This window comes from Malurus melanocephalus, unplaced genomic scaffold (genome assembly GCF_030028575.1).
Source record: "Malurus melanocephalus ecotype Western Australia unplaced genomic scaffold, MMel_1.1 scaffold_12, whole genome shotgun sequence".
NCBI lineage: Eukaryota > Metazoa > Chordata > Aves > Passeriformes > Maluridae > Malurus > Malurus melanocephalus.
In genome coordinates this window covers 2,741,007-2,753,097 of record NW_026623244.1, presented here as the reverse complement: position 1 = coordinate 2,753,097, position 12,091 = coordinate 2,741,007, and the positions used below count along the sequence as shown (strand labels likewise).

General features: G+C 40.1%; 1 protein-coding gene across 1 annotated transcript in view; it reads left to right on the top strand.

Annotated features, from left to right (window-relative positions):
* ARMH3 (armadillo like helical domain containing 3) overlaps positions 1–12,091 on the top strand; it is a 121,246-nt gene that overhangs the window by 15,419 nt on the left and 93,736 nt on the right. Inside the window, exons 10-15 of the mRNA XM_057380288.1 lie at positions 316–359; positions 1,888–1,948; positions 2,880–2,926; positions 3,577–3,652; positions 6,218–6,311; positions 11,044–11,145. Coding sequence (XP_057236271.1) covers positions 316–359; positions 1,888–1,948; positions 2,880–2,926; positions 3,577–3,652; positions 6,218–6,311; positions 11,044–11,145 — 424 coding nt within the window. The remainder of the gene's footprint in view (positions 1–315; positions 360–1,887; positions 1,949–2,879; positions 2,927–3,576; positions 3,653–6,217; positions 6,312–11,043; positions 11,146–12,091) is intronic.

The window sequence follows — 12,091 nt, the reverse complement described above, 5'->3', positions numbered from 1 at the left end:
GACACCAACTTGCTTCTGAATTTCTTGATGCTTTACTGAGGCTWCTTGAGTGAGAGCTCTATCTGGAGGTCCAGGAAAGTAAAATTCTCTCATGATCTTAGTAATTAGATCAATAAYTTTAAATTTTGTTGTCTTRGTTTTGGGATTATAATTTTGTTGTATCATAGCACATCTTAATAGTTCAAACAGCTTCAAGGGAAATTCTGCATAGCACGGTAGGTTATCTGGGATGGGGGGCAGCATTGCTCTGTGTGTTCAATGTGTGACTTTCTCCTTTGAGATCTTAATGTGAAGCTTTTTAATGCTTTTTTTCAGGGAATGGGGCTTGTAATTGCCCAGGCTTTATCGGAATATAACAGGTAAAACCAAATTGTGTCTTGTTTTTCAGTACAGTAGAGTTGCTGTATATTTTTTTTTTTGTGTTAAAGCATTTCTTTATCACCTAACAGCTTTGAATCATGTGGAGAGGTAAAGAATAGTCTTATACTTTGAGATACTTTGGTTTGGTTGATCCTGTCATTTTAAGTCTCAATGCATCTGTACAGCTGAACTGATGTTCTTCAGGAGAGATCTTSCTGTAGGGGAAGATATCTATTTTATGTTTTTACTGTCATGGATTTTACCTCTGTGTGAACTTTGCATAAAATCTTAATCATGAGTGAAAAGGTAATAATTTGCTGAGAATTTCCATGTTAGAAAATAGCTTTAGCTTAWACACTATCTAAAACAAACAAATTTATTCAGCGCTGTCCATATGCCGGATCAGAGATGATTAGGGGATGTAAGCTCTTCCAAATTATGAAAAGCAGTAACTGCTGCTGCAGAAAAGAGCCAGAAAGTCAGTAGAAAGGGTAGGATTTTCTAAGCCTCTGCTTCATAAATAGCAGCACAAAACATGTGATTTTTTCTAAGAAGAAAGTGCTTTAGAAAAGTTTGTGAACTTAAAACAATTTCACCTCAACAACCCATGRATTTTATCATGTGCAGAAGGATTCTTGAAGTATCCAGAAAAATGGTTTAATTCCTTTTAAAGTCTGCTGTGATAGTTATGCAGGTGACTTGCAAGGTCAGCAAATCATGTAGATGTATTTAACAGAGTAAATGATAAAAGGAGAAAAAACTTCACCCACCCAACTTTCTTTGTTCTGACTAAAAAAAAAGCTATCTCGGACCACAGCCTGTTTTGCTTAGCTCTTTCATTCCCCCTTTCCCAAGAGTTTAGAGTTGCTTTCTTTGCATGTTGCATTGAGTATGGTCTGATTCCTGTGTGACAGACAAAATAAATGTGAGCTTTGCTAGTCCCTTTGAATGCCAGATGAAGCAGTGTAGCTTCCATCTGAGGTTCCAACCTATTTGTTGACTTCACTTCTTCTAGTTCCAGTCTTTTCACTTGCTCCAGGAAGCAGGGGATCAGTGGGATCAGGTTAAGACCAGTCCATGAACCACACTGGTCCCTGTGGTTTCTGCTGGCCGTAGGGTGACCTGCTCTGATTTCGTCTGTAGCGGATGATGATTGAAATGAAACTGTTCGATGGTTACTGGCTCTGTGTGCTCATGTGTTTTATTACTGTGTGTCCAGTACAGGACAAAATTTCCTAAGTCACTTGATCTCTTCCTTCAGAGTTAGCCCATACTGCTTGTGTCCTCTGTAACAGTACGARCATTGTTCAAGTTTCACATCTTTCGACATTGCAACTGTACACAAATTACAATTTTTTTAATACCCCTTGCATCTTCCTTTGTGAGTTCYTGAAAAGGGCTTGTGAATGTTGAAACTTCCTCCATCCTATATTCTTGCCAAATAAGGCTGTCTTATAGGGATTTAGGTAAAGTGATCCTAGTTCCATTTCTAACCCTGAAGCTTCATCCTTATTCCTTTTTGTTCAGGCAATACAAAGATAAGGAAGAAGAACATCAGACTGGTTTCTTCTCAGCCCTAACTAACATGGTAAGCAAGGAAGCAATGTTTGACTATTCTTAAAAAAGTGCATTCATGCAAGTTCAGCCAGAGAGTGTTTCTGAAATGTGTAAGTTTGCAATGTGAGTTTGGGGGRTAGAGATGGATTGAATGAATCAAAACTAAATAGAACTAAAAAGGCTGTATWCTGAGGAGATTGTTGTGAGGCTGGGAAAGCTCTTTCAGAAGCCAGGAGCTCTATTCATGTGTTGATAGCTGAAATTCTTATCCTGCATCTTCTTTGTTCTAGTTGACTTTATTTTAAAAACCACTTTAYTTTAAACTTCTAATTTTTCTTTACACGCCTTAATCCTTTTTAAGCAGCTATGTATTTTTAAAAACTAGTCACTGCTCTGGTGATGTGGCTTAAATCATAATGGCACTGTCTGGTCTGTCACTTATCTTTGAAGTTCTGTTTCTTTACTGTTTTGTTTCTGAAGCCTGGATGGACTTTATCTATGGAGTAAAGCTTAGATTCTGCGGTGGCAATTGTCTGCATTTTTGGAGGGGTACCCTACAAAGACAGTTGTGAATTTCTTCCTTGTASAGAGCATCCACAGTTCTCCTTGTTCAATTTGGCTTTGCTTGAGTCTGAGATTTAATTGTATTCTGAGATCTAACTGAAAGAAGATTTTCCTGTAAGTGAAGATAGTTCAGTGTTGACAACTCTCTGTCAGGAGTGACCTGAGTAAAACTGTGGCCATTCTGGTACAAGCAGATAGGAAATGATCTCCATTGTCCTCTTACAGAATGGCAGACTAATCCAGGCTGGGATCCAAGATACAGTATTTTTTTCCCCCTTTTTTATGATTTAACCAGTGAAGCATTGGTCAGTGTCAATATGGCAAAATAAAGTGTTTGTATCCGTGTGTTGTCTTACTTTTCCCAAATTCCCACTGTGCAATGCTCTCTCTTTCCATAGGTGGGCAGCATGTTCATAGCAGATGCTGATGAGAAGATTTCTGTCCAGTAAGTGCACAGATGTTATTTAGACAAGGAACTGGTTGGTGTGATCTGCTCTGTCATGGAGCTCTTCTAATGTCACAAAGCAACCTAGAGGAGCAGGTTCTCCTGTCACTGAAATGGTGCCACACCCCTGCAAACTGTGGGTTCACCCTTCCGTGAGAAGGGTTCAGCAGGAGGAGCCACAGCTGAATTGCTTGTAATGAAGTCTATTAAAAAAACTCCAGTGATTTTTATGAGGCATTTATAATGTATAATAGGTGTCTCAGAGGTGGCATGTGGGAAGAGATGGTTCGTGCCTACACCACCAAAAGGGGACAAGTGATAAATACAAGAGATTTTAGTGTCTTTAGGACCCTCTTCTATTAAATGAAGGACTTTCTCAAACAGTGTTTTCCATTTAAACTAGGGACACCTTCAGCAGAAAGAGAACAAAGTCTGTAGTTGAGCTCTAAAAATAACTCTTTTTATGGATTGCTACTACTAGTACTATTATTAGTACTCATGATAATCAGATGAACAGCTGGATTGCAGGGGCAGAGTTTTTTTATAGTGGAAAAAAATAATATTCTTTTTCAGATAGGCCATGCTTCTGAAAAACTTGGCTCCTGGTATTCTGATCACTAACTGTGCCTTTGTCTGTATCCTTCCCACAGAACCAATGAAGCAATCCTTCTAGCCCTCTATGAAGCTGTTCACTTAAAYCGGAATTTCATCACAGTTCTGGCACAAGTGAGTTTCAGTGGGATGTTTCCCCATTTCTTTGTAGAGGATGTCTTTGAAATTAGAGAGCCAGAAATGGAATCGGTGAAAAGATGTTTTCTTTTTTTTTAGTCCCTGCATACTTGTCATTGGATCAGCATGAAAGATCAGAAGCAGGCCAGGGCCTGGGAAGTATTTTATGATCTACTTCTTGCCTTGACAGAAAATGAGTAGAGTTTTGAGGTCACAGTTCATGTTGGAATGATTCATTTTTACCACTGAATGGAAAGGGCTTCATGGAGTGCCTTCTGTGCCCAGTTGATACTGCACTTAGGAGGAAGATGGAGTGAGTGAACTGGTAGGGATAAGGTTGCTGCAGGCTCTCAGAGCAAGTCACAGTTTTGTTAAATTAGGGTTGAGAGAAGGAGGCTGATTCAGCTCCAAAATTGGATGAATTGTCCTCTKTGGGTGTGCATGGACTGCATATTGTTGTCTGTTTGGGTATTCTTTACCTTGGGATTAATTGACATGTGACAACTGTTGKTTTGAATACTATTTTGTGTTCAGACTTTCTCGGATAGCCCAGCCCCTTTGGCATGGGAACTAGTTGCTGGAGCATAGCACTTGTCCTTGGGCTATTTATGGTRGATAAACAGCCTTCTGAGAGGTGGTGGGCTGCTCTGATCACAGTTCCCTGGATGATTTTTTAAATGCTGTGTGAGTTTGCAGAGGTGGTTGCTGCTGGGAGGCAGATAATGAGCCTGTCTGATCCAGTGATCGTGATGAAAGGGTAGCCTCGTGTTTAGGGAAGCCTTCAGGTTCAGGCTTTTAATTTTGGTTTGTAGGCACTGCCTGTAATCTGTGAGAAAAACAACATCAGCAAACCAGTTAACACCTTTCCCCAGTTATTTCAGGTCCTCAGAGCGCAGCCATATATCACAGGCTAGACACTTGGCATGACAGAGGAGACTTTGGGGACTCCTGACAGTAGTGGTGATGGAGGAGATCTGATAAGCAGATTGACAGCCTCTGAAGAAAGCTTCTGTTTCATGGATGGTTAATTTGCTGAATTTCCCTGCTTGTCTTTTCCCAGGTTATTCATTCCTACCACTTTTGAGAGATTCTGTTCTTTCAGTTTGTGTCAGTACCAGCTCAGGCCTTTCCGTGGTCAAGATATTCTTGAGGGAAGAGAAGCATTTGGCAAGGAAAAGAGCAGAGCAGGAAAAGATAGGCTAGAGTAAAAGCTATTAAAAATAGAAGGATAGGCTAGTTATTTGTGAAAGTGGTACCTGAATCAGCCACTGATCAGTGGGTTGGAGAACTGATGTTCTTGGGTGGATTGTCTGTAATCCTTCATTTTAAGTGAGGGCGAGGCAGGTCATGTCATGTTGAAAAAACCTCATAAAAGCTGATGAACGCTCTTGCCTAAGCTGGTGTCCATTGCTTGGCCCTGCATGAATGGCTGGCTCCCTGCTGCTGTGTGGCACATGGAAAGAGCAGGGATTCAGTGGTGTGGATACCTCTGCTCACCAGCTGTGGATGCTTGGGTTTGCTGCTGGGTGGCACTCTTGTCTCTCATCTGCCAGTTACTGTTCTTGAGAAAAAAGGTGAGAACCAAAAACCTATGGAAGCAAATCTGGCTTATGTAAGACTTCTTGTGAAAAATTGTATTTTTAAAGTTTAAGTTGGTAGCTGTAGTGATGTAAATTACCTTTGAGTTACAGTATGTGTCGGTGCTTCCCATAAAATAAATGCATTTATAGTTGCTCATAAAATGAGATATTCAAAGGTCGTGCAGAGATAGCCAATTCTGAAAAATCCTGCGGAACTAACATCAAATCAGCAATTCTCCATCTTTCTTTTATTTTGAAATTGCGATGATATCTTAAGGCAGATGATACATTTATGTAAAACTTGCCCTATGAAATGGACACTTKGCTTGGCAGCCAGACTCAAAAATAGCATGGCAGATTGCCTACGCTCTCACCAGTGTGGATAGGTCCGGAATCTTGCAAAGAGTGAAGTCAAAGCAGTAATTAGGCTGGGAACTATTAGCAAAGATGAAATGGGGAGAGCAACTGGCTGATGGAAGCTGAGAGGATCAATATTGATAGTATTATTTATGTTATGCACTATTTTCCTGCAGTGCCTGGGCTTTACAGTGAGACAGGAAAGTAATAAATTGCCATCATCTTCGAATATGAACTGGTGGGGGGCAGGAGCGAGGAGAATTTGCTCTTAGAGAAGTGAAAGGATCTTGGAGGAAGACTTCAAATGCACATCCTTGCATTTGTTTTAAGGGGAGTTAGAAGCTATTAACACTGTAGGCTTTTGCAAACCACCTCCCATTTTCCATTAGGGAAGGGCATGTTTTCTGTCTGCTGGGGAGAGCCACCACTTTCTGATGTATTTTTGTGTTTTGTGGAGTAGAGAAATTGATGTACAGTTGAATTGTTARACATCCAAGGTCAGGAACCATGGCCTGGCTGTTTGGAGGAGAGGTTGAAGTTTCTTGAGGCTTGATTAGTCATGTCTATTGTGCAAGAGCATGTCTAGTGCCCGGGGAAGCAGTTAACCTGTGCTTTTGTGTTTTAGAGCCATCCTGAAATGGGCCTGATGACAGCACCAACGAGCCCAATTCCAACGACGCCTGTCACTCCACTTGGAACCACCCCACCTTCTTCAGATGGTAAGAAATGTAGTGATTTCCTGGGGAAAAATAATTTAAAACTGCAAAATAACTAGCAAACTTTTCTGAAGATTGCAGCTAATGACATCTGTCTAGAGCAGATGTAACTTGGTGGTCTCTTCTGGAGTGACTTGCCTTACTCAACATGAGCAAGATTCTTTGACTCAAATTTATTTTTATTTTGCCTTGTATATTGCTCAAATGAAATTATGCTGATATCCCTTCTGAAAACAGTACTGCCCCAAAATCTGTGTGAAGGTACACGCAACCCGTTAGTTATTCTATGTAGGCTTTCACTTACGAATATTTCTAGTGTCAGGTCCTTTGCTTGGGATTATTTGTCATTGGAACAGATTTACAGAGAATCACATTGAATTCCAGCTTGTCGTTAATGCACTTGTCCTCAGCTTTGAATTAATTGGGATTTGAATTCCGTCTGGGTGTGGAAGTATTCCTCCTCTTATTGCCTTTTCTTTGATAGGCTTTGTAAAGAACTGCTTACCCTGAGATCCTTCGTCTAAATCAAATGTTATGTGTCCACATAAATATGCTTTGAAATGATCTAAAATAAAATCCTTATATTTTAAGGTAGGGATAGATATAGCCTAGCTTAGGAGAAGAAATGAAATGGCTGTTTTCACGTACTTTAATGGCTTCTGAGCTCAAGAGTCTTTAATGATGGAACAGAGTCAATTTGAATAGAGCACAGTTTGAAAATATTTCTGGGGAAAAGCAGCCTGGGTTACTCAGTTATATCAGCTATTCAGGTCATTTGATACCCTAGTTAGGGATGATCCTCCTCGTGGATGAATTCTGTCTGGTTGCCATGGATAACAAAAGCTTCAGATAAAAAGTCCCCTGTGTCTCAAGTCTCTSTGTGTGTATAACATAAAATGTGGAGGGATGGGCATTTTGTGGGCTTCTGTTCAATGTGTTCATTGCAAATGTATACACCCCCACAGCATATTATACAACTGACAGAATTTGTGCTTATCTACATCTACATCTTGCTTGGACTGTGGKTTKTTTTTTTTTTCATTTACCATAAGACAAAACAAAACAAAATCAAAACAAAGCCTCTGTCTTGCTTTCAGCAGAGGCAGAGATCTTGTGAAGTTTGAGGCTTCTTGTGGCTTGTAAGGGTACTAAATTTAAGAAGAGGATCTGATCTTAATGTGCAGCAATTACATTGGGAAGCTTTATTTCTATTTGCTGTCAGCTTGCTGATCCTTACTCTGTGATTTTTTTTTTTGTGGCTCTTGGCTTGGTTTAGTTTGGTGGTGCTTGAATACTGCTGTTTTAAAGAGGTCAGAGTTTTCCTTGTTTACTAAAGTCTTGCAGCTCAGCTGTAAAATTTGCCTATAGCTGCGGGTTAGCAGGAGACTTTATGGCTTTGGAATGAAAAGATACCTTTCTTTTTCCTGCATGAGAAAATGTGTAGTTGAACTGTTTTCAAGTTACAGTAACATGTAGTAATCCATCTGTGCGTTTCAGGTGCTTTTCTTTTATGCTATCTGAGATAAAAAATGGGTTCATAWTCTGGTTTGAAATTTCTCTGGCTGTTAACCTATGGTATGAATTAAGACCTTGTAAAGTTTCTAAATATGTGTTAAAAAAAGGTCTGTATCATGAACCAGGATAAGCAGTGATGTGTTCTTCAGTGATTTCTTCATTTTTTTTTCCTGAAATATGGCTTTTGCTAGGAACTGTTTATCCATAATATGTAAATCAAGTATGCCTGTCACCATAGTTATCTAAATGTCAGTTTGCTTACTGTTGTTAAATATTCATTCACTACGTTCATTGTAACAGCTCAAGAAGGATCCACTGGGGATATAAATACATTTTTCAGACTTTTAGCTAAATCTTTGAGCTATTCATAATATTGGGAGTGAAAAAGCCTCCAGTCTCATTGCACAGCCTTTGCCAACAGTCCTGGCACATTAGAAATGTGTCAGGAGCCCCAGGGCTTCAAGACTGAATGGACTAAACCAGCTCATACTTGGGGATGTGCAACCTTTAGAACCTAAAATCTCCATAGTGATTTTTTTTTCCATGTGATTTGAACAGGGAAGTTACATTGATCTATTTGATCTGTTTTTTCCAAGGGCTTCAGTTTTGTATTCAAGGTGATTGTATRATCTGAGCTCCAGAAGAACCTCTTCTCTGCTCTGGGCCTCTCAGTGCTCAGTTTAAAGAATCCTGCATTTTACTGTTGCCTTGTCTCCTTCATCCTTCTGTGCCTGCTCTTGCCCCAGTTGAAGCCTCACTTGCCTCATTACAGGGTTATGAGATAGAAGCCTTGAATTTTGAAAGGTGTTTTATGTTAAAGCAGACTTTTCTCAGAACCAAAATACAATTGTGTACAGGATCAAATTACTTCAGAGCCCCCAACCTCACCATTCAACAATTGGAGGTAGTTCCTCACTTCTTGCTAGGTCCAGTCTGATGATAAATACATTTTTCTTTACTCAACAGTGAGAAAAGCCTTGAGCATTCATGAGGGTGGATAGATGAATAGATGGATGGAYAGTGGTCTGCAGATCTGTTTCCAGTGCAGAGAGCCCTCTCTTAGGCTATTTTTATACCTTGACAAGAGAGAGACTTCTGTCAATTGTAATCCAAGCCACCTATGACCTCCTGAATATCAAAACCAATGAGTTTGGCCCCCTAGGCAGCCAAAACAGTCATGTTACTGTCATGTCAGGACAGTTATACAGAGATGAAAAGGATCCCCTTGRCTCTTGAGCCTAGTGCCCTGTGCTTGCAGGCATGTCATCGTAGAATCCATTGAATTTTTYAAGCTCTTGACTAAATCTGTTAAATATATTTCCCAGTAATTCCTGTTGGGGGCTACTTCCAGCATCTTGTAGCTTGGTTAGAAATAATCAGCTTTGCAACCTGCATTTCTTGTCAATTCATACCCATTTATCATGCTGTTAACCCTCCCTTGAAACAAAGATGGCTCTTTCTCACATATTGATTTACTTACCTGTGTGTTTTGCTGTCTCACAAGAAAGGTACTCTGTTCTTCTGATCAACATGCTAGCCTTTCTCTAAACTTGTTCAAATTTAGGTTCAYCCTCTTCGAGCATAGTGTCTGCATAATTATGCAGTGTTTGAGACAAGGCCACCCCACCACCTTATGCAGGGCATTAGAGTGTTCCTGTCTCTGCTGGAAATGCATTTCTGGGTATATATTGTAGAAATGCACTCTTGAGCCCTTCATGTTGGTAGCTTGTGATCTGATGGTGTATCATGGTATATTGTTTGCAGCTGATGAGCTCTCAGCTTGCCGTGGAAGTAAATCCTTGAATTCCTGACCCTATGGTTTGCATTGTTTAATTTCATCTTGTGTTTATTATGTCTCTTTTTTTATGCCATTCTTTGTGTGCAGTCTGATACTCCTGACTTCCCGTAGAAGGTTTATTAGCAAGCGTTTCTTATATCTAGCTCACACAGAGAAAAGAGAATTATTTTCTAAAWTGGTGCCTACAGAATTCAAGAATAATTTTTTCTCAGACTAGTAATTTCTCCAATTGTTTCTTGTTTGCCAGATCTTTTATGTACATTAAATTTCTTTATGGGTTCCCACCTATTTCCTTCATTTTTGATTTTTTTTTAATGCATAACTGTTTTAAATGTTTTKCTGAAGTCTTCCTAGACTAGCTCCATCAGTTTTGGAATTTTGTCTGAGCTAATTTATCTTAAATGATATCAGACTTATCTGGCCGGATCTGCAGGTTAAATGCATGATGCATTTTTCCCACTTAACTTTCTCCTCCCTTTCAATATTTCTTGTAAAGCTTTCCAGATAGAAGAGCAGAGAATGGCCTTTTAGGACAGCTCAGGCTCAGTCATCAGAAAAAATGTGGCTCAGTCTCATGATAGAGACTTGACAGCTCATAAACTCAGTGCTTCAGATAGTGCACGGGGAATGAGCGAGGAGGCACATTGTGCAATTAGCTGAGGAAATGAGATAGCTKCTTGTAAAGTCTAAGGCAGATGATGTCCACTGTTAAGGTGTCAGAAGTACAGCTGGTGTCCTAGAGAAATGCCAATGAACTGCTGTGGGTATGGAAAGTACATTTTCTGCTCCATGCTGAGTTGTGAATGTATCTAGCACAAGCTGTGACTGATTTTGCCTCTGGATTTTTATAAAGCTGCCCTTTCTGCCTTCCTTTTCTATCACTTTGGTCATGCAATAATTGTTACATTATGTCTTGTGTGTTGCTTCTGCAAGACAGACTGTTGTTGGGAAAGAAGAATGGAATTGACGTGAACCTTTGGGAACTGAAATTTCAAAACTGCTGAAACAGACGTGCCTTTGCTGGGCACATCTCCTTCCAAATTGAGAATGGTCTGAATGTTATGTGTGTTGCTTGTAAGAATTAATTGGATATTAACACAAATCTCTGGCGCTCCCTAGGCTGGGGATGTGGATGGATGCAAAAAGAGTGGGCTCATCTCCCTGGGAGGAGGAGCGGAGGCAGGGCAGAGGAGGATATCACTTTGCAGGATATCATAGCCTGTGATTAGAGCAGGAGAAATGGTCTCTGAAGGGGTGGTACCAGTCTTCATAACAAAATTTGTGTGGTTATGGAGGAGGAGGTCAGGTGCCCCTGAAAGTAGGCTGATCCTAGTCCAAATCTGTGAGTCTGTGTCTTAGTTCTCTGTATATTTATTTCTTGTTTTGGTGTAGGATAAATGAGTCTTATCTACTTTGTTCCAGTTATAAGCTCTGCAGAGCTGCCCTTGGATGCTGATGTGCAAACTAGCAACCTGCTGATAACCTTCTTGAAGTACAGCTCCATTGTGATGCAGGACACAAAAGGTAGGTGAATTCTGTGGATGCAGCAAGCAGTGCTTCTGAAGTCAGGAGGGCCAAGAACATGCCTAGTGACTACAGAAATAAAGTGAATGGAGTCCCTTTAAAAGACTGAATATTTCACCTTTTGAAAAAAWTAAGTGATTTTTTATTGTGAGGTAAGACTTAAGAAACTCAGAGAGACCTGATGCTGGCAGGAGAGATGTCAGGTACAGAAAGAATGTAATAATAAATGATAATACCTAAWAACCAAGCCTGTCTGTATGCAGGTGTGAGCATATCTGATTCACATCTGTCAGAGAGGGGAAGTCTGAGACCAGAGAACTGTATTTTTAAGAGCACTTAACTACTGACACAGGGGGCAAAGCTCAGCATTAGAAGGAAATACTTCCTTTGTCCTTTAGCTCAATGGTTAAACTGTAATTATAAATAGGACAGCAGTAACTTAGAATGCACTGGCTGTAATTTGCTTGAGAAAGTATCTTTTTGTGTTGTGCTTTTTGTTTCTCCTCTTGTTCTGTGGGGGTTAATTTCAGCTTGCTAGAGTTGAAGTATTGCTTAATCTCCTGCTCAGGGTACCCAAGGGTGCTGTTTTGCCCAGTGGTTATATGGGCAAGACCAAAGTGTGAACATAACAAGTGATCTTTGCACCGTAATTCAGCCCATTACTGACTTCAGCTGTTAACTTAGATATGACAACAGGAATAGGAAGATATCTGCAGAGCTATGATAGATACATAGTCAATTATGGAACKTCATGAATGCTTAGCATTGAATAAGAGAGCAGGCAATTTCCTCTTACCTACTAGCTTCCAGTGAAATTGTATTTGGCTGTCATGCTTTTGTTCAGTAAGCAAGCTAGTTGAAGAAAAAGTAATAACTGAAGTTAGGACCAAAAGGAACTTCATGAAAATATCTAGTGCAGCCCTGCCTGATTTTGTCTCAGACAGTG